A 22,992-nucleotide genomic window follows, 5' to 3' on the forward strand; every position below is an offset into this window, starting at 1 on the left:
CTGGGCTTGGGCTTGGGCTTGGGCTTGGGAGAATGATCCCGATCCCGATCTATCTTTTATACAAACCAACCCGTCCGTTTTAAGAGTCACGTTTTTTATTTTCGGAAAATTTCGCCGCCCGCTCACTCGCGTTGTTAATTTCCGATTTTTTTATTTTTTTATTTTTTTGAAAATATTTTTTTTCCCAGAATTTTTTTTTTTTTTTCTGGAGAAAAACCAAAAAAACTTAAATTTTTTTTCTTTTTGGTGCAGAAAATACAGAAATTGAAAACGCAGATATGCAGATAATTGAAAAACGCAGAAATGCAGAAATTGCAGGAAATTGCAGAAATTGCAGAAACAACGCAGAAATTGCAGAAAATGCAGAAAAAAAAAAACGCAGAAATGCAGAAAATTGCAGAAATTGAAAACGCCGAACTTGAAAATGCAAAAATTGCAGAAATTGAAAAAACGCAGACAATAGCAGAAATTGAAACTTGACAGCAAATGCAGAAAACGCAAAAAACAGAAATCTCCACACACTCCTTCCCTGCCTTTCCTATGATAGAAATTGTACCACAAGGAAGCGTAAAGTGCTAACCGAGCTTAGTGTAGGGCATATCCCCGGCAGCGGCGCCAAAAATGTGCGCTCCTTGCCGCACTGTCGAAGCAAGGGACTTGCCAATACACCGTGTGCGAGCCACAAACGGCTCCAAGCACACAACAAGCCTAAACTAGCAAGCTCAAGAAAACAAAGGGTGTGTCACTCACCGCTCTACGCTCGCCTTCGTGGTGGATTCCTCGCCGCGATGAAGAAGAAGCTGCAGTCGTTCCGCGCTCAACCGCTTCGCCGCCGTCGTGCCTTCGTAATGCTCGATCGCACACACACTCTCCCTCTCTCTCTCTCCCACACACACACAAGGAGGTGAAGAAGAAGAAGATGGAGATGGAGCAAGAGCACTCTTCAATTGCACAAATGAGAGAATGAGTAAAAATTAGGTTTAGTTGGCTTTTATAGGAGCTCACCCCATTCACACTTGGGCGCCCATGCTTAACCAACTAACCCTAACATGTCCAAGTTAAAGTGCGCCTCTCATCGACGATCACTCTACCTTTCCCTATTGGTCCGACAAGCCCGGTACCTGACTCTACCAAATACATAATAGGCGTCCATCGTAGGTGATGGGGTGTCCGTGAGCCGTGAGGGTTAACAATGACCTTGGCACCCATCTCGGGAGTCTCAAACTCTATCTGTATCCTCGCTCAAGAAGCTGGATGTCAGTGATCTTCCCAACCTCTGCTAAAAGGCGGGCCTCGGGGAGGTCAGGCACCTCGCCTCTACTGGGTCTAGTGCTGAGAATCTTGCAGATGACAGAGGTGGCCTGAAGGCGAGCCACATTTGCCTCTAAGCTCGCTTGCTCTCTCGGCGATAGACCATGTTGGATGGTGGCTTGCGTGGGGTCGGGCGAGGGGGCTTCCGTCGAGTCCCTTTGAGGCAGAGCAGAATCCTCCATGTGTGTCTGCTGCTACAATGTCGAAGGAGAATGGGATGAAGGCGAGACCAGAGATCGGATGCGAAGCGAATGGTGGCGTCCTTGCCCTGAGTGAACAAGAGCCAGGGAGGGAGGAGGTGGGCTTTGGGGGAGGTTGGGGGGGTGGGGAGGGATGGCGCGAAGGGGGATAATAGCGAGCAGAGAGCGCGTCAAATTACAATCACTTCATCCACTTGGTTTCGTGTTGCTTGTGAATCTTTTTCTCCTCATGACTGGGTTTTCGGAAAGCGCTCGCATGCATGTTGTCCACAGCATTTTCAGTTGCTTTTTTATATGCTTTGCTACTGGGGTTTTTGGCATAATTGATGGGTGTAAGAGGTATTCAACATCATGTATTCAAGTTGAGAGATATCTTGCTTTGGAATGGTTCTTCGCTCACCAGTGCTGGGGTCATTTCTATGGCAAATGCCCGGGTATGGAAGGATGGAAGCGTTGCCATCTTGGTTATGGGCTATTCATGTTTATGTCCAATATTGGACTTCTAGCCTTTGTACATAGCTGTTTGATGGGTCGTTTGACCATTTACATTTCTTTTAGGTAATCAATATGATTACACATCACGAAGGAAAAAAGAGATGCATCAAGACAACCTGGCAGAGTTGAATGCTAAGGACAAGGAGGTTGAGCGTTAGATTCCTTGATTGTCAATCCACATGGAATAAAAACAGATTTTCCTGTTCTGGACAGGTGGCATGGGCGCTGAGCCAGTGCCCATCAATTAGGATAAAACAGACATAGAGGCTCATCAAGTTTTATTACAAATTTATGTATTGTGGTGAGAACGGTATTACAAAAACATTCCCAGATTAAACTGATTTCATTTATCCTTTTGTAGAACTTGCAAGAAGAATTGATAAATATGCGGTTACGAGAGAAGGACGATGCATGTGCTTTAGGTAAGTAAAATTACTCTTTCCAAGCCTATGAAACAGTTTTTGCTTCCTGATGTCCTTGAAAGTTAAAATGTTTTTTCCTCTCGTTGAGTAAGCAGTAGCATTGTGCAATAATATGAGCAAACTTAGGATTCATGAGCAAACTTAACTCTTTGCAACGTAACACGTGGAAATTTTTGCAGCTCTTCTAAGAAAGTTTACCTTTCCCCTCAACTATTCTACTTTGTTGCACAGTGTCTTTTAGTAGTACTTGTGACAATGGAACCAACACGTGATGCAGAGGGTGCTAAATGTTTTAATAACATTTACTAATTCTTGTTTTACATGGTATGCATCAATTATGAGCTTAACTCTTGCATAAGGGTAAGATAATATGTACTAGGTGCAAGCAACTGCTATAGATAATCAAATCAGTGTAACAGTTTGAAATGATGTGGATTTCTCATTTCTTAGACTATGGTGAATTTTTGAAGTGGTATAGCAAAGTTGCAGAAAAAGTATGTGCTTGAAAATGTGATTCAAGTAAAAAGTTTCCTTTTGTTAAGTGATGGGCTGCAATTGGTCTTTAGAAGATTTCCATTTTAGGCTTCAATTCTTGGATGATGGCTGCAATTGATCATTCTATATCTAAGAAGATTTCGAGTTTAGCCTTCAATTCTTGAACACAAGTAAAGAGGGATAGAGGGCACATGTTTCCTCTGTAAACAAAGCTGTCTGGTTATTTCTTAGAAGGGGGATTGCTGAAAACCTCTACTTGAGGATTATTTGGAAACGTAAAAAGAAGCTACACATTAACTTTCAGATCTGCATCTCCAGCATTGCCTCATCACTATCTCAGAAGGGGTCCCTCAAAGGGAATTTCCAGGCAAACTAGAGTTCAAAAAGGGGGCGGTGAAGTAGGACATTGTTGTGCGCACTTTTGAACACCTCGGTTTGTGTAAAATTGTACATATGGACATGATGCCATGTGCCAAAAGGGTGTGTGGCATTTCTTTTTGTGGCTTTTTTAGAGTAAGCACATGTACCTGCAGTGCAAGTTGCTAGTGTAGCTCCAACTCTCGGATTACTATAAGTGTTCGTAGGTGAGTGTTTTGAGCCACAGCTTGCATATAACTTAAACTCATGTACAAACATAAAAAAGCTCAGCCAAATATGAGAAATTAGCATATTTTTGGTCGTCATACCTTCTTCATGCTTTTTGATGCAGTTTTTTGCCTTCAACTAGCCTTCTCGACAAGTAATCGTGCTAGGACATCTTGCTGTTCATGCCAATTTTGCACATAGTGGTGCAGGGATTTGAAATTTGTGGTCTTCACAACTTTCGTTGCAGAAAATGCAGAGAATTTTTGAGGCTTGAAAGCATCCCTTTTGGAGCTACAATTTATTTTGCATAGGCTACAGGTATGGCAGCCCATCGCAGGCAGTTTGGTGTAGGGTGAGTTGTGGAAGCTCGCTTGTTTTGTGGTGTGTATATACTTCAAAATGCGGTTTTGAAGAATCATTTCTTGAAGGGGAAACCTCTTTTCCTCAAGTGCATTGGTTGATGTGTGTCAGGGTAGGGTAGGTGCTTTCTAGTTTCCATGGTGGGAGATGTTAGAGAATTACTGGAAGGCTACAAAAAGGAGTCGCAATCAACTCAACCTCCTCAAGTTATGACTTATGAAATGGTAAGACATGCTTTTCTTACAGACTTTCAACACGTGGAAGACCCACAAAAGATATGACAATCTATTCAAGCTTAGTACAGGGTGAAAGCCAAAGAAGACTTTTTGAAGGCATTCAGTGCATTATGGAAAAAGTGGTGTACATCTTTGGGGGCTGAAGTTCCTCCAGCCATGTTAAAGAAGGACGGATTTCTTGCAAGCTTGAGAAGATGCCTACGCTTGAAGGTAGAGCTGAAGCAACGAAAGACCTTTGAAGAGGCAATTGAAATTGCAAAGAATAAAGAGTGGAAGGTGGAGCGTTTTAATCAACTTGGAGTCAATGCCGAGCCAAAGGTTGAAGTAAAAGAAGTGCAAACAAGGGTCCTCATCAGGGAGCCGAGTTATGATCAACAAGCCTCTTAAGACATGAATGCTTTTCGCAAGGAGATGCAAGAGGTGGTAGGTCTTCTGAAGAATCTGAATGTACATATAATGGGAGGTGAAAGAGATCAAAGCTACGGATATGGTCGTGGCTATGGAAGCAATGAGGAGTTTGTAGGTGGTAGAGGAAGAGGCATGGTTGGAAGAGGGGATATGTTTTAATGTTACAATTGTGGTGAATGGGGTCATATTAGCCCTCAATGTGACAAAACCAAAGAGAATGGGTGGCGATATGTTTCCTCTTCCATTATAGATTCCTTCTCGAGCTCAAGATTATGATATTGAGATCAAAGGGGAAGCAAGATCAAGTGGTTTAACAACTAAAGATAAGGGCAAGACAAAGGTAGTAAGCATAATCCGTTTGGATAAGAACGCGGATGATTTAGGAGGTATGGTTATGCTCGTAGGTAAGAGGGTTACAAGAGAGCATGACGTGAGTGATGCAAAGCTGGTATCTCCATATAAAGCACGGGCGAATGTCTACAGGTTGAAGAAGTATGTGGCATGGTTGATGACTTTGGTTGAGGATGAGTCTTCGTTTGACGAATTTTTTATCGTGTGGTTGATTATGAAGATGAAATGAGAACTCCATCACCTCGTTTATAGGCTCTCTTTTCTAGTGCTGATCATGAATGATTTAGCAGACTAGGGTGTGGCAAACTATGTTGCGTTCACTTTTGAACACCTCTTTTTTTGTAAATTTGTACATATGGACATGATGTTATGTATCAAAAGTGTTTGTGGGCTTTATAAAGCAAGCACATGTACATGCAGTGTTGACGTGGTAGATTGTACGGATTTCCGCGTTTTGAGTTGACAACCGCTGATGTGGCAGGCTGTATGGATTTCCGCAAATTACGCTGAGTGCTCTTTGGGCAGATTTTTACAACAAGAAGCTTTTGGAACTCCTTGCTTTTGAGTTTAACTGCTTTTGGGGCTCTGCTTTTGGTAACCCTTGTAAGAATAAAAGAGCCCTAAGGGCCTCACTCTTCAGGGCATTTGGACGCAGATTCTGAGAGCGGAGGACCCTACGGGAGTTGTAACTTTGATCGAGCATTAATATAAAAGAAATACCTAAAGGAGCGCCAAGTCTTTGGGGCCAAGCTCTCTGGGCACGAACTACGCCGGGCCGTGTCGACCAAATTGAACTGTGATTTTAAAGTTGTGAAGTATTTTAAGTAAATCTCTCTGGTGTCATGACAGATTCTAGACTTGGGGTGCCACAAGTTTGTTACATCGTGGGGTCCTATGGTAAAGGGTCCAACTTGCACTGTTAGGGATTCTACAGTTTGCTGCACTTCCTGAGGAGATTCAAAGCCTCAACTGTGACACATGACGGGGGTGCAAAGCATGTGTCAAGATATTGTAGAGGCTATACCAATAGAGTGGCACATCTCTCTTGTATAAAAGGTGGTAGCACGGAATCTTGAAGGCAGTTCCCTCGGTTCTCACACTGGTATCAGAGCTCAGGGGAGAGCAGCCATGGAGGAAGGGGGAAAATCTTGGAGCTTGCATGGACTCTCTCTCTCTCTCTCTCTCTCTCTCTCTCTCTCTCTCTCTCTCTCTCTCTCTCAGGCCTACAAGTGGACAAGGTGGGTTACTTGTCCATTATCGACCAAGCATGTACGGTAAGTTTTGAAAGTTTTTCATGCATGGCATGTGATATCTCAAATGACTATGAGCACAGTCGCTGGCCGAATGAATTATATCATCAAGAGTTTGTAATTATGAATGACAATCTCAGAGTCTAGCACGTCTTGTGTATGAAAGAGTCTCGATCAGAAGCATGGCTTCTCTTGAATACCTCGATAGAACATACTCATCGGAGGTTAAATTTTGATGCAAAGGAAAGACCAAGCAGCACTGCTTTAAACTCTCAAGGAGATCGGCACGGCCTGTTGCTAGACTTGATGGAGGCACAGGTGCTCAGCATAGCCAACCTTTTGTTCCAATTCTAAGAAGCCGGAAGCATCTTTTTCTTCTAGTTCCAAGTTTTGGGACATGGCTCCTAGGCCAGTTCATTAAATCCGATGCAATCCGAAATGGTCATTCTCAACTCATTGTCGGCAAGACAGATTTAACAGGATTTCAAGGGTAAATGCCAATAGCATTGGGCAAACCACGTACCTAGATGTGATGGATTTTCATATTCTATTATGGTCCAACTAACTTAGCACGGCTTTCACGTAATTGCAGGGGACAGTATTTAGTTCTTTCCCAGTGGACTGTGAACATAACATTAGCCATAAGCATTGGCAAGTACACTTACGGATATGCAGGTTTGGATTTGTTTTTGCTAAATGCATGCACACTAGGTGTTATGGGCCCTAGTGTTTAGCAAAGGCTGATTTGGAGCGTCATGCACATTCATTACATTAGTACTTCTAACGCAATTCTCTATGTGCAATATCTCTATGAGATTAATTGTAGATCTATCAATCACCAATAGAGGTGTTGGCTCGGTTTGGGTGCTGTAGATCAGCTCACTACAATTAACCAAGATGGTTGTTCCTAAAATTATTGATTAATCAGTAATAATGCAAGGAATTGTGATCTCTGTTTACCAATGATTTTGGAGGATTGTTTGTAAACGGTGGGGAAACACATATCAGTATTGCCAGTCATCCAGAGAGGATACGCAAATTACAAGTGTTAATCTTGTGTTATAGAATATGCTAAGCGTGTACGTTATCACCAAGCAATCCAATTGGAAAGTTTATTTCTCTAGTTGGAGGTTGCTTACCATGACGCAAAGCATGTTGCGAGGCTAAGTTTAGTCTCTTTATATTTACATCAGGCTCTCAACCTCGATCAGTAGTTACGGTGGGGTTGTTTATTGATGAAGATTGATAACAAGTTAAGGACTTATACTTTGCTGATGAGTTACGTCAGCAGTGAAAAGAGGTACTCTTTTGGGTACGTCTTAGTTGTGATAACTCGTTTAGCATGCTGAAGTGAGTTCTAAATGGAGTCTATATGCTATGTCATGGGCCGGTTAAAGACGGTTGCAAAGGGACAACAATGTGGAACTCAAGATTCTCTTCTTGATTTCATTGAACCTCCTACTGAACCGTGCTCCGGTCAAAAGGAGAGTTGGATCCATGAAGGATGCCACTACTGAAAACATTAGTGGTCTTTATGATGCTAACACCACTTTGTATTCGATGACAAAAATGCTTCTCCAAGGGGGGAGTAATCATTAATGTAATGCTTAGGGAAAACTGAGGGGGGTCACAGACCTAGGCCAAAGGGTCAGCTGCTAGGTGTGGATTGGGGATTCTTAACCTGGATGGCCAAGGGCCTATATAAAGGGTGGTAGGGCGGAGAATCCTGAAGGCAGTGGTCTTTCACTCAACAGGAGGTCCACATTGCAGCTAGAGCTTACTCAGACACACAATTCTCCATGTTCTTTGAGGTTCACAGAGAGAGTCACATCCACAGATCACTTCTGAGACACCAAAGGTGGCCGAGCATTGCTTTCAGCAGATCCGAGTTGTGGGCAGCAATAAGAGGACTTGTGTGATAGAGGGAGGATTTGTGTGATAGACGCTGACCTGTCAACTCTTGATATAGGACATTGGCCGTTATGGGCTTGGGAGAGCCGCCCTCTGTTGCGAGTGCAGTGGGACTCAAGGAGGTGGTTCTGGCAGGATCCTATTACTCCAACCGATCACCCAGGGACTCCTTTTTTCAGTATATAGCACGGTTGGGACGGCACATACTGACAGCGCGGAGAGAGGCTCATCCTGTTGCAAGTGATCATTGGCAGCAGGAGGGTCTTGCGACCAAGTTCGTGGCAGAATTTTCGGGTTGCGTTGACATGCCGTGTCACGCATGTAATGCGACAATGTCTTGAAAACTCACTTTCTATGCCTTTTGAATCAATGGGAACATTTGCCATCATGTACATATGCGCTGTGTGGGAATGGTTGTTGTTGTATAAATACCTTAACGGGAAGTTATGGCCTTGGATCCAGTGCCGTAAGTGCTTTTATAATGTAAATGATTCCTAATATGCTTTGAAAATGTTGATGGACCTAGTGCAATGTGGTTGAGCACTCGTCTCGTCTAGAAAGTGCAATGCGGACGATCTAATCCAAAAATAGCAGGTTTCATGCACAACAACAAACGATGCGTCTAAAATGCTTGCAAGTGGAAAAATGAGGTTCAACATGTAATTTGAGTCAAAAGGGATTTTTCCACAATCTTAGGGATTTTTCCCAACTCATTTGGGCTTTTTACGAGCCATAAAATAATAAAAAATAACCCAAAACTGGCAAAAGAGGAGTCAAAATGGCATAGCAACAAAGGTGGATGTGAGGGCTATTGTGTGGGAAGCTTTGAAAAGAGGAAAATCAGCACTTGAAGCCTCTCATGCAAAGGATACACAGGTTGCTTCTATGGTGTGCTAGTGCAGTCCATCACTATTTGTACCCTATTTTCGAGTGTGTGGGTGATCTAATTTTTTTTCCCGAGGAAAAGATCCTTCTATTAGTTAATGAAACTGCCCACAGGGCTACAACCACCTCTTCAAGAGAGGGCTACAACAACCATGAAGGGGAGACTTTCCCAATGAAAAAACAGCATATGTACAATGAGGCTAAATCAAGAAATGGGATGAGGGAAAAGCCACACAGGTGGACGGTAGTGCCATCTGGGTACACCCGGACCATGGTGAAAAAAGGCCCAGGACACCAGAGTCGAAGGAAGGCCTCTCTATGCTCCCGCATGTTGTGGGAGCTGCCCTGGAGTCTCTCGAGTTGTCCTCTGAGAGTGTGGATCGGCTCTAGCCAAAGATCGCCAACAGTCTCTGTTGGTGGTACAGGGCGAGCCTCAAAGATGCGGAAACAACGGGCCTGCCAGATAAACCAGAGTGTCAGGCCAGTGATGAGCTCCCAGCACTCCTCTCTCTCACTACACCAATCCTGTGGAGTTACGAGTAAGCTCTGTGGCAGGCTGGAGTGTAGGTCGCCTCCCCTGCATCACTACCATCCTGCTGGTGGAAGATAGCTCAAACTGAAGTGTCGGGCCTGTGAGATTGGACCAAGCCGTGTGTATTGCCGAGCCGTGGAAAGAGCAGGCATCAGCCGAAGAACACGAAGCCACACCTGCTGTGCCAAAGGACAGTCCCAAAGACAATGACGTTGACTCTCCACAAGGTGGCCACAAGCTGCACATGCGGCCGAGAGACCACTATGCACCAGCCAACTCCCAATTGCTGTAGCTCTATGTGCGACCAGCCACTGAAACAAAGTGACTCGCCTCGGCTGTCTGGAGTCCCACAACCTCTCCCAAAAAGCTGCCAAGAACTCAGCTGTGAGACCCTCCTCCTGCCAATGAGGTGCTGTAGCGGGACGAGCCTGTCTCTGTGCTGCCAGTATGTGACGTCCCAGTTGAACAGTGTACTGAAAGAAAGGGACACCTGGGTGGTCTGCAGAAGAGAAAGGATCCCTCCATAGCCACTCTCCAGGGTCCCACTGTACTCGTGCCAGTGGACATTACTCCCAGGCCCACAGCCTCCAATGTCCAGTCTTAAGAGTTGCTGGGTCAGGATCGATGACACATGTCCACCCACAGATGCCCACCGCTCGGATCCTCTGAAAACAGCACTCTGCCACCTGCGGGGCCTCTATTGCAACTCGCTGTAAGCGTCCCTCACCTTGTAGCTCGAAAAACAGGGAGGGAACAGTCTCTGAGCAAGCCCGAACAGAGATGAGAACCTCCAATCGTGTGAAGGCTCCCATCCATCTGGGCGTTGCTGACTCCAGAGGCGTGATCCACTCAACTGCTACTACCTCTGAGATGTCGTGACACATGCTTTGCACCTTTCTCATGCCCTACAGCTGAAAGCCCTATAGCTCCTCTGACAAGCCTGAAAACTGTAACCAGTCACCTAAAGAGCGTGCTAGACCCGTTGCCATGGAACCCCAAGAAACATGAGGCCGACTACCAACCAAGTGCCCTCTCTGAGTGCTAACCATGGGGTTCCAAACAAGTGGCTGTCGCAGGTGCTCCTCCGTGTAAGTAGGCTGGCACTACTCCAAGCCTCGCCGCAAGTGCTCCCAAGATCAAAGCAACCCCACAGCAAAGCGATCCTCCAGTCTCCTGCTCAAACCAACTCTACACATCTCTGTGAAGATCCATCTGGTCGAAGGCTCCCAGGGGCCTCCTGCCTAAGGCACCCTAGCGCGAAGCCGCTGTAACAAGAACTCCTTCTAGGGCTCCTCACCTGGAAGAAGACCTCGGGCGATGAACTTCCCAAAAAGGGCTTTGCTCTGCTGTGCTGGGTCAATGATCCCAAGCCCTCCCTGTGAACAAGGAGAAGGGGAGCAATCTGTTGCTCGGGAAACAAGTCCAAACCAACCTGACAACCCAAGTACCGAACTGCCGTCCCTGGGGGAATCCTACTGAAACCCTCACCTGGCGTCCAGTCAGGCACAGGAGCACTACCAACTGAGAAAGCTACTGTCTTTCTCTGATTGATCAGTGTGCCAGATGCATAACAGAAGGTCTCAAGAGCCTGCTCACACTTCTGATACTTGACCTCCTGGCCATCCAAGTACAAGGCTGAGTCATCAGCAAACTCAGTGTCCAGTAGCTCATCTCCCCGAATAGGGAGTGCTAAGCCCCGTAGACCAACCTGCTGCAACACCAAAAACCTGCTCATTGCCTCAGCATAGAACAGAAAGAGGAAGGGGACAAGAGCACAGCCCTGTCTGGCCAAACGTGTGAGCATGAAACGATCACCTCTACCTCCTAACAAAAGTACCTGATTGTGTGCCTGTCTGTACAAAGCTGACACCCCTCTGATCCAAGCATCTGAGAAGCCCATCCTGTGTAGAGTGCCCTCGAGAAAGTCCCAGTCAACTCTGTCATATGCCTTCTCAAAATCGAGAATTAGAATCACCAGATCCTCACCACGGAGCCGTGCTAGGACAGAAGCCTCCCAAAAAGTAAAGATGTTGTCAAGGATACTGCGCTCCTTGACAAAACCTGTCTGAGTCCCATGTATAAGGCTCTCTAGAAGTGGCTGGATCCTCAAACTCAGAGCCTTTGCAAGAATTTTGTAGGCTGAGTTAAGGATGGTGATGGGACGCCACTGTCGAATCTCATCCAAGGAGCCACCCTCCTTGGGAATGAGGTAGATCAGACCCTCACTCATGCTGTCAGGCATCAATCTTGTGTGCAAGATGTACTGAAAAGCACTACAAAGATCTGAGCCAAGCAAGTCCTAGTACTCCAAGAAAAAACTGGGAGTCAATGCATCCTCACCTAGACAGCTACCACGGGGGAGTGCACTAAGAGCCGTGTGCAGCTCGTCAAGTTGAATTGGCAGCTCAAGCTTCTGACGCATCTCCTCAGTCACAAGGCAAGGCATCTGTGCCCACACCTGCTCCCTGCATGCATCCTAACGCTCCGACTGAGGCTCTGCAGACAGTAACTCACGGTAAAAGTCAGTAGCAGCTGCACGCCTGTCCTCTGGCTCAGAAGCAACTGACCCGTTGGGCCTCCTCAACTGACTGACCTTGGCATGCGTATGCCGAGGTCCCACTCCCTCGAAGAAAGCACCAGTCACTTTGTCATCCACCTGTGTCCACTGAGATGCCTATCGATGAAAAGCAAACTCATGGCGCTGTTCCTCTGTGCTAACAAGCTCCTGGCGAGCCTGTTGTAGCTGCTCCTCCAGCCAAGGACTGCCTGGATACTGCTCCTACATCCTCTGCAACAAAGCAACGCCCCGTCTGAGATGTTGCTCCTCCTCTCTCGCTGCAGCCAAGCGAGCCAAAGACTCTTGGAGAAAGAAACGACTAATCTGAGCTAGTCCTGAGGCCACTCTGTCAGCAGGAGAATCCTGCATGTCCAAACTCTCTGTCCAGAGAGCCTCTATTTGCTCTTTGAGTGCAGAGTCCAGCAAGACCCTCTCTGGGATGCGAAGCATCGTGCTCCCTCTCCTCTGCCTGTCTGCCGCTGTGAGGATCAATGGTGCATGGTCCGAGAAGGAAGTCCCTGCCAGAATGCCAACTGTCCCACCCAAGTCACTGAAATGGTCACTAGTGTAGAAGCGATCTATCCGCGATAGATTCACTCCTCCCACTCTACAGTCTGAACGAGAGAAGGCTGGGAGCCTCACAAAACTAGAGTGATGCCACACATCCGAGACCCTCAGAGTCATACAGAACCTCTCCCAAGCTGCCAACTCAACTCCATGCAAGTAGCATGGCTACCACCAATCCTGTTAGAAGGGTCCTCCAACATGTTGAAGTCCCCCCCTATGCAGCAGTGTTTGCCTGCGGCAGAGACTCAACTATCTGTGACCAAAACTCTGCTTGTGCACTTGCCACATTGGGCACATAGATGTTCAAGAAGCCCACAAGGCAACCCTGAATCTGCATAGTGATCCACTGAGCCCTGCCTGGCACAATAATCCCTCTACCCACAATGGCCTGCTGCAAAGAGTTCGCAATAGTCATACATACCCCACCCTGGATGCCTCCAGGTCCAAAAGCAGCTGACCAAAAAGTATCATATTATCCACGCGAGAGCTGACCACAACGTCTAATGCGGCTCACACAGACGGTGCTCCTGTAGCATAAGGAGATCAATCTCTCCTCCCACAAGGCAACGCTGAAGCTCCTGACGCAGTCGGCCCCGTTGACGCTGAAACTGGGACCGACCAAGTCCCTGCACATTTCATGAGACGATCCTCATGGGAAGCGAGAGAGAACAGATACTGCCGCAGCAGCTAAACGTGCTATCTTCGAGGCTGGCTTGGATGGGGAGTAATCCGCATCTGAGCGTCCTCTAGACAGACGTGACTGCAACGAGTGCCTAGCCCAAGCCCAAGTAGAACGAGCCGTACGTAAAGCAACCTCCTCTGTCCAGGAGTCCTCATGAATGTGTACATAGCGTGGCATGGCAAGCATTGCGTATTGGCAAAGAAATAAACCACAATTTGTCTACATCTTGCTGTATCTGGAGGGGTCACCGCAAACTTGGCCAATGGCCACAAAGTCTGAAGCATGTCTGTAATTCCTAGTTCTCCCATGTGGTGAGAGAACTCTAGGACCTGTATATGCAACCACTCCAACACTGAGTCGAGAGTCCACTCAGTCTGGTCCCTGCCGCAAAGGGGAAAAGAGAAGCCAACCGCCGAGTCCAAGGCTTCTATCCCCCTAGCTGCAAGGAACAGAAGATGGACCCTGAAGCAGGCTGCCTCATGGTCTGCTGAAGGGTCGCCGAGAAAACGCGTAAAGTTATAGTCGAAGAAGTCCCATCGGCGCCGAATGTCGAAGCTCGTCAAACCACAAGGGACTGCTGCAAAGGGAGACGTTTGTACCTATAGAGGGGGTCGCAAGAAAGGCTGACCCTCTCGCTAAGCGACTCGTGGCAAAGACGTTGCCAAGAGATCTCCTAGCAGCCGGAGACGGCCCTGCCCCTTGGGTCGACTGTGGAACTGGAGCGCGAGGGGGGGTGGAGCAGGGGAAGTGGTGGAGAAGAGGGGTGGGGGCCCGGGGGGAGTGGCAGAGGTAGAGGGACGGGGGGAAGAGGCGGCGGGAGCTGGAGGCGGGGGGACGATGATGAGAAGGGGGGAACTCTTGGGGGGGGGGGGGCTCAGGACTATATGACACGGGAATGGGGGCATGGGATCTATGGTGAGAGCATCGAGCGCCGTAGATCTTGTCGGCACCGCAAAAAGTAATCTCGGGTATAAAAAGTAATCTCGGGTACCCGAGATTACTTTTTATACCCGATATTACTTTTGGTCACATTTGGTATAAGAGTAATCTTGGGCCCATACCATCACAATAAACACGCGGGTGCTCGTGGTTAGGGCATGGGAGTCGCAAAGGTGAGGTCTCAGGTTCGAGGGTCGGCCGCGAAGTAATCTCGGGTGCAAAGTAATCTCGGGTACCCGAGATTACTTTGCCACGCCCGAGATTACTTTGCCACCATCTATGGCTCTCCTTCATCCCACCGTAGATCCCACCCCCTCAATGCCCGTGTTAGATAGTCCCCGGGGGGGGGGGGCTGTCGAGGGTGAAGCTGAGGTGGGGCCTCGAGGAGGGACCTCATCCTGCTCAATAGGATTAAAACGCCTCCCCGTGGGAACCCACTGCTGTTGGGCAGGCGCCTGAGGACCACTCTGAGTGCCAAGCTGTCGTTGTGGCCCCTGCTGTCGTCGACCATGGACCTGCTGCCATCCCTCCTCCTTTGGAGCCCCATGCTTGGAGGGTGGCTCTGCATGTGTGCACTGTGTCTCTGCCTGTGGCTGCTGGCCAGCCCTTGCAGGCTGGGGCTGAGTCTGTGGTGTAGGTCGATGCCTCCTCCGTGGACAGGCCTTCGCAACATGGCCCATCTGTCGACAAATGAAGCACTGGTTTGGGAGGCCCGAATACTTCACGCTCTGTTTAAACCAACCCCCACTCACGCGAGGCCGAAGAATGACCTTTGGGAGAGTGTGAGTGTCCCTAACCAGAATGCGAACTGAGAGAATGCCGGCCGCCTTGGCAGCTACTGAGGCTGCCGTGCGAGGTGTCTCCTGGACAGTCCCAATCACTGAGCCTATCCTGGACAAAAGTGGTAAGTACTCCCTCCGCAAACCAGGAAAGCAGACAGAGATGGGGATGTCTGCCTCCTCTACCAGAACATCTGAAGCAGGGTCAAAACCATGTCTCCACTGTCGAAAGTGGGCTCGAGCTACTCGGATGGTCAATGGACTCATGGCGATGATTTTGGACGCCATCTCGGGGGTCTCGAACTTGATTTGGTAGTAGCCTCGTCCAAGAATCTAAACGTCCAAGATCTTGCCCACCTCTGCAAGAAGGCGGTCACGCAGCTCTCCTCTGCTGGGTCTGGTGTCGAGAACCTTGCAGATGACTGAGGTCGCCTGCAGACGATCCACCTCTGCGGCTAGGCTCGCTTGCTCTGTTGGAGTAAGAGCAAGTCGAATGGTGGGCTCAGCGGGGTCAGGCAAGGGGACTTCATGAGAGTCCCTCTGTGGCGGAGCTGGAGCCTCCATCTATGTCTGCTGCTGTGAGGAAAGGGCGGAGAAGCGTCGTCGAAAAGAGAAGCTTTTGTTGGACCGAACCCGTCAATGGTACTGGCGAGGCCTGACAAGCAAGATAGCCATCATTATGTTGGATTGGGAGGCGGGGCTGGGGGGCTGAGGTAAAAAGAGGGGCGGTAGGCGGGTAGGGTAGCAGGTGGACGGGTGGGCAGGCGGGCAGGGCAGCGGGCGGGCAAAGGGCAGTGGGCCAGGTGACAAGCAGGTAGGGGGCAGCGGGCAGGTTGGGCTGCGGGCAAGCTAGGCAGCGCGCTGGTGGAAGCACGCAGCAGGTGCGGGCAGGGCAGGCGGGCAGGGCAGGCGGGCGGGCAAAGGGCAGTGGGCCAGGTTACAAGCGGGCAGGCAGGGGGCAGTGGGCCAGGTGACAAGCGGGCAGGTTGGGCTGCGGGCAGGCTAGGCAGCGCGCTGGTGGAAGCACGCAGCAGGTGCGGGCAGCGAGGGCAAGGGGCAGCGATTGCGCGCGATACCTCCTTCTTAGAGAATGGGTTGCATTGGGGAGCCAGAAGTATGTATCCACATTGCATCGTTTCCCCAATCATGAAGTGCTTTAGTGTGTCGCAGCCATGGTCTTCCAATGAGCAAAGGAAATCCGCCCTCAACCTGGGGAAGACGAACCACAACAAAATCCAAGTTAAAAGTAAAGTCCTGTACCTGCAGAGGCACATTGTCCACTATGCCCACTGGGTAGATTGTCCGCTGGTCGGCCAATGTAACTGTGAAGGGAGCAGGGCGAGTAGGCTGTAGACCTAGAGCTAACATAGTGAACTCGGGCATCAGGTTGATGCCAGATCCACCATCCACTATCACTCTTGAGAATTGCCGACCCAAAACGGACACTGTCAGGCGAGGGCTTCTATAATCAGTGAGTGGAGCAACGGGATTGGATATCATATAGGACTCTGACGGTCGCACTGGGAGGTGCCCGCCACTAGGACCTGCTCCAGGATAAAGTGACTGAATAATAGCAAGGGTGTCACTTCTAAAATTTGCATCTAGTCGCAGCATGTCATAGAGGGACACTTGTTGGAAAGTGTTCTTCAAGACTGTCTCTGCTGTAAGCTTCTCTTTTTCTACCTGTTGTTCCTCTGGTACCTTGATCTTCTGCAGATCGGTAACTGCTTCCAAGAAAGCTTCATCAATATCGGAGAGCAAAGATTTGGATTCTTTCATGGCACTGGGGGATCGCTTGTTAACAGCTGTAGGCAGGGTATCCACTGATGTGAGAATGTGTGGGGAAGTTGAACTTGATGGAATGCTAAGACCGAGAGCGGCTCTCTGGGCACGGGTGAGGACGCCTGATGGCTCCTCTGCCAACTGCGGCGGCTTATTTTGAGTGGTAACCACGTGGTGGGTAGAAGGGGGCGGCTGAGAAACGGTGCTCACTGCTATCAAATTGAGCTTGGGAAAGGCAAACTCATTCTGGCTTTGACTTGAGTTCGAAGCCGTGGATGCACGCAGTTTAGGGCAATCCTTACTATAGTTTTTGTTTCAGGGCAATGACGGCAAGGAGGGGACCCTTCTAGCAGGGGACATTTGCTTTGGTAATGCCCATATTCCCCGCATCTGTAGCATAAAATGGGCCGATTCAAAGGGCGAGTCGAAGGGCGAGGTGCTCCTTGCTCCTGGTGCATTGAGTTGGAGGTGGAGGCATAGAAGCTTTGAGGTGATGAGGGAGCAAGGGTATGATAAAAGCTCTGAGACGGAAAAGTACCTTGCATAGGAGGGGCTGTCAGCAAAGGTGGCATATGGTGTGGATGGCCACAAGGCGAAAACATGTTGGATGCAGGTGCTGGCCCTTGTTGAAGAGTAGGACCAAGACTTTGCTGTATTTGTCGCAATCCCTTGAGGTAGTAACAGTCCTTGTCTCATGTCTAGATTTTTCACAGAAGTGGCAGTAAACCCGAATGGGGCATTCTTGTGGAGGGTGCCCTGGAGAGCGGCATGAGCTACACCAAACCTTAGCCTTAGTCTCTTGCTGACCCTTGAGCTCTTCTAGCTCGCGCTTGATCTGTTTCAATGCCTCGTGATGTGGAGGCTTCTCATGTCTAAGAGAGAAGGACCTCTCCTCTTGAAGAGCTCGCTGTAACTTTAGGGCTTCCAGTTCCCTGCGTAAAGAAGTTAAAGGATCAGAAGGACTTTCCAAAAACACAGAGGGGTCCTCTATGTGAGGGGGGTTGGTGAACAGTTTCCTAGCCCCCTCTATCCTCGTAGCAGCTGCGATGAACTCCTCCAGAGTGGCGTCGGGCCATAGACTCTCTCGTAGTTTTTGCTGAGAAGTTTTGGGAAGCGCCTTCTCTACCCACTTCTTAACTATAAATTCACCTGGTTGTTGGGAAGCTTTGGCAACCAGAGACTTGGTTTTCGTCATAAGTTCGGCAAACGTCTCCTCTGGCTGGAGCACCATGTTGGCTAACTCATCCAACACCTTCTTCTGGTAGTCACCGGGCCTGAAAGCTGCACAGAACTGTTGCCTTAAGGCTACCGAGGTTGCAAAATGGTTCTCTACAAACTGGCTGTACCATTTGTCTGCTAAACCATCCAAGGTGGATGGAAAGAGTACCAAATAAGCATCTTCCCTGTTAAGACCACGACCCCTACAGAGAGATACAAACCTCCTTGCATGGTCGTCAGCATCTTCTGAAGAGAGTCCTTTGAGTATAGGGAACTTGATGTTTACCTTAGCCAAAACGCTAGCCAACGGCTCCATGGCCCCTTGCTGAGCCTGTTGCTCAGTAGCCTGCTATAGCAGAATAGGAGAGAGCTTTACTGGAGAAGGTGATCTAGAAGATATGGAACCAGATAAAGGAATGGGTGATATATGGGGAGGTATAGGTGATGAGATTGGACTTCTACTAGGTACCAGAGGTTGTCTTCTGTTATAGTACTTCAGAGGGCTCAGTAGTGCGCTTTGACGCTCGACTGACCACCTTGTATGTGTCATGCAGTGACCACCAATCCAACCAACCCTTGGGCAAGAAAACCTTGAACTGGCCGAAGACTGGTCTAGAATCTACTAGACCAGGCGTGACTAGACCAAGCTAGACCAGGGACAAGGAGGACTAGACCAGGCACAAGGACAAGTTAGACCAGGGCGAGAGAACAGTTGGACCAGGCGAGAGGAGAACAGTGCAAGGCAAGGTAGGCGAAGCTAGATAGACCCAACTAGCTTCAAGATTTTCACCTCACAGAGTGAGATTTCAGTTGAGGTCCCACCGTGATCGCCAAAATGAGAGCACCTGTAGCGCGGATAATGTGTCGTGCTCTCTACAGTGGGTGGTCCTCAGTGCAATGTGCGTGACAATCTCACTCAAACAGACTGAACAGAAAGGAAACAATAGACATCAACAGAGCTCACAAAGACACAACAGCAGACCAGAACATATGACTCGACTATCTCAAAGACTAATACAAACTCTGGCGTGGCAGCACACTTAGCTCCAGCCCAGGACTCACAGGTACAACGGGGGTGTCGAGGCTCAGATGTGCCGGGATGGTGAAGGCGTGCTCTGTGTATAGACTCACTCTAGACAACTACGTACAAGATGTGTAGAAGATGATGATAATGACCCAACGGCCCATAAATGTCAGCCACCTAAGCCAATCTCCAAAGTGAGTTGTGGTGGTGACCTGGCTACGATGTCCACTAGACCACCGTCCGGATCCTGCCTGCCACGTGTCACTGCCTAGCCCAGTCCAGCCCACAGAGTTCGTCCAGTGCGAACCAGACCAGACGGTTCACACCAGACCAACTGTACTGAGTGTCCTGTGAAAGTGACACTATAGCCTGCTACACCTGAGTCTTCTCCAAGGCAACTTCGGTTTTCTTATACATTTCATCCATGTTCTCAACATATCAATTTGTCTCATAGATCTTGTCCTTTGTATGCAAAATGGGAGGAACTTTTTTGCCGCCTTCAACAATCTCGAAAGGTGCCTTGCTTGTGGACGAATGCACCATATTGTTGTACGCATACTCAAGCATAAGCAAATACTGTTCCCACTTGCCCTTATTATCTGACACATAGCATTTCAGCAGATCCAAGACAGTAGAATTAGCCTCTTCTGACTTCCCATCAATTTGTGGATGAAACAAAGACGAGAACTTGAGCGTAGTGCCCATGTTCTCAAACAATCCTCTCCAGAACAAACTTGTCATGCGAGGATCACAATCACTGACAATTGGTTGTGGCATACCATGGTACTTAAACACATTGTACATGAACAAACGTGCCATCCGATCAGATTTTATCTTCTTCCTAACATAGATAAAATGGGCCTGCTTGCTGAACCTGTAGATAATGGTCCATATACCATCATTCCCTGTTGGCGTTCTTGGAAGATTAAAGATAAATTCCATAGCAATGCTTTCCCATGGCTTATCCGGAATCGGCAGTGGTTATAACAACCTTGGTGCCTTTTGCCTGTCAAACTTGACCTTTTGGAAAATCACGCATGCTCGCACAAAGGCATCCACATCTCTCCTCAAGGTAGACCAATAGAAGAATGTCTCTATCGCTTTAACTGTCACACTCAATACCACGATGCCCTGCATACGGTGGGACATGACTTTCTTTCATGACCTTATGTCACAATGGCCTAGTGACACAAAGTTTTCCATGCATCATCATAAAATCATCTCTAAGGAGGTAGTGCTCATGATGTTGCCCCTCTTGCAACTGTTCAAAGATCCTTGCAAAATCTTCATCAGTAGCATACTGTTCCTTCATGTCATCCAGCTCATGATGATAAGGAGTTGACACGGCTGAAATTTGTGGCTTCCTTGATAACGCATCAGCCACAACATTCTTCTTGCCTTCCACATGCATAATCTGGAAGTGGAACATAGAAAGAATGTTTGCCCATCGCATATGCTTTCCGGATAGCTTTGACTATGTCAAGAAGTATCGCAAGGTCTGATGGTCTGTTTGGACAACAAAATCAGCACCTAAGAGGTAGTGCTTCCAACTAGAAAGCGCATGAATCACGGCCAAGATCTCTTTCTCATAGACTTGCATAGTCTTCTCTGGCCCTTACAAAATTCGACTTTCATAAGCTACTACCCGTCCATCTTGCATTAGCACTGCTCCAAAGCTACTGCCACACGCGTCACACTGCACCACAAATGACTTCTTGAGATGTGGCAAAACAATTACCGGATCTGAAGTCAACTTTTCCTTTAAGAGACTAAAAGCTGAAAGCTCTTTTTGGGTCCATCTGAAAGTGACCTCTTTCTTTTGCAAAGCGTGAAGAGGTGATGCTATCTCTGCAAAATTCCTTATAAACCTTCTAGAGTAGGAACACAATCCCAAGAAGCTTCTGACATCGTGCACAGTCTTCAAGTCTGGCCATTTCTTAATAGCTTTGATCTTTGCAAAATCCATTCTGACACCATCCTTTGACACTATGTGGCCAAGGAAAGCGGGGGGGGGGAGGCAGCTGGTGAGGGCAGCGAAATGGGAGCAGTGGGCACCGAGGGCAGCGCGGTGAAGGGCAGCGGGCGGACAGGTGGCGCAGCGGGGGTAGGGGGCGGGCGCAAGAGGCGAGCAGGCGACGAGGGGGAAGCGCAAGGGGAGAGCGAGGGACAGCGTGTGCAGCTGGGGACACTGTCAGTGCTAGCGAAGGGGGGGGGGGGGAGGGGGGGGGTAGCAAGCGATGGTGAGCGGGGGCGACAGGTGCAGGTGCGAGGGGGGAAGCGGCAGCAGCAGCGAGCAAGTTTTTTTGTGAGGCAAAGTCTGACATTGTTACCCCCCTCTTTAAATCGCAAAGGTCCTCGATTGCATACCATAAATACATGCCACTGATGATCTTGTGCTGTTAGCACTCTTTTATCATCGCATGTATCCGCAAGAAAGGTCGTAACACATAGATACAAATGACTCAATGAGACCTTCATACTTTTGTCATTTCCATCTATTACACTGAATTCATATGTACATTTGATGTGCTAGCTCTATCATTAGCCCTCCTTTGCACACGTAGGGTTGGGGCATAAGCAGGTTGTAACCCAAAGGCTTCAAGGTAAAGCTGCAATACATTTGGTGACTCTGACAGTTCATGCTCTTCCATCCTCTTTGCATCCATAGGCGGATAGTTCTTGAGCTTCACCAACTAGCATCTTGCAACCTGTCCTTTAACTTTTCTATCCTTATGTGCCAAAATTTGCTTAGGTACCAGGATCTCATAAGTTCCTCAACTTCTGGTTGATCCTCATATGGCATATCTTCTGGCACATCACCCACAAAGGGTCTTAGAAGACTCACGTGAAACACATTATGAATCTTTCACGCATCAGGCAATTTCAGCCTATAAGCCACATCTCTGATCTTGTCAAGCACTTGAAAAGGCCCATAGTAACGCATGCTGAGCTTACGAAACAACCGTTCCTTGCCCTTCATCTTCTTTAACCTTGCCTTCTCGAAACTTAACAGAACCCAATCACCAGGTGATAACAGCAATTCACGACGGTGACGATGAGCAGCCTTTTTCTGCTTTGCCAGAGTCTTCTCCAAGGCAACTTTGATTTTCTTATACATTTCATCCATGTTCTCAACATATCGATTGGCCTCATAGATCTTGTCCTTTGTATGCAAAATGGGAGGAATTTTTTTGCCGCCTTTAACAATCTCGAAAGGTGCCTTGCCTGTGGACGAATGCACCATATTGTTGTACGCATACTCAAGCATAAGCAAATACTGTTCCCACTTGCCCTTATTATCTGACACATAGCATTTCAGCAGATCCAAGACAGTAGAATTAGCCTCTTCTGACTGTCCATCAATTTGTGGATGAAACGAAGACGAGAACTTGAGCGTAGTTCCCATGTTCTCAAACAATCCTCTCCAAATCAAATTTGTCATGCGAGGATCACAATCACTGACAATTGGTTGTGGCATACCATGGTACTTAAACACATTGTACATGAAGATAAAATGGGCCTGCTTGCTGAACCTGCAAATAATGGTCCATATACCATCATTCCCTGTTGGCGTTCTTGGAAGATTAAAGATAAAGTCCATAGCAATGCTTTCCCATGGCTTATCCGGAATCGGCAATGGTTGTAACAACCCTGGTGCCTTTTGCCTATCAAACATGACCTTTTGGAAAATCACGCATGCTCGCACAAAGGCTCCTCAAGGTAGACCAATAGAAGAATGTCTCTATCGCTTTAACTGTCGCATCAATACCACGATGCCCTGCGTACGGTGCAACATGACTTTCTTCCATGACCTTATGTCACAATGGCCTAGTGACACAAAGTTTGCCATGCATCATCATAAAATCATCTTTGAGGAGGTAGTGCTCATGATGTTGCCCCTCTTGCAACTGTTCAAAGATCCTTGCAAAATCTTCATCAGTAGCATACTGTTCCTTCATGTCATCGAGCTCATGATGATAAGGAGTTGACACAGTTGAAATTT

At 48.0% G+C, this 22,992-nt stretch overlaps 1 protein-coding gene across 4 annotated transcripts in view; it reads left to right on the top strand.

Moving 5' to 3' along the window:
- The window catches only part of LOC147456047 (kinesin-like protein KIN-4C), a 158,467-nt gene that overhangs the window by 120,268 nt on the left and 15,207 nt on the right, over nt 1-22,992 (top strand). For all 4 annotated transcript variants that reach the window (XM_086514625.1, XM_086514624.1, XM_086514626.1 and 1 more), the window contains one exon: nt 2,368-2,428. In XM_086514625.1, coding sequence (XP_086370751.1) covers nt 2,368-2,428 — 61 coding nt within the window. The remainder of the gene's footprint in view (nt 1-2,367; nt 2,429-22,992) is intronic.

This window comes from Adiantum capillus-veneris, chromosome 6, assembly GCF_014529385.1.
Source record: "Adiantum capillus-veneris isolate H3 chromosome 6, ASM1452938v2, whole genome shotgun sequence".
Lineage (NCBI taxonomy): Eukaryota > Viridiplantae > Streptophyta > Polypodiopsida > Polypodiales > Pteridaceae > Adiantum > Adiantum capillus-veneris.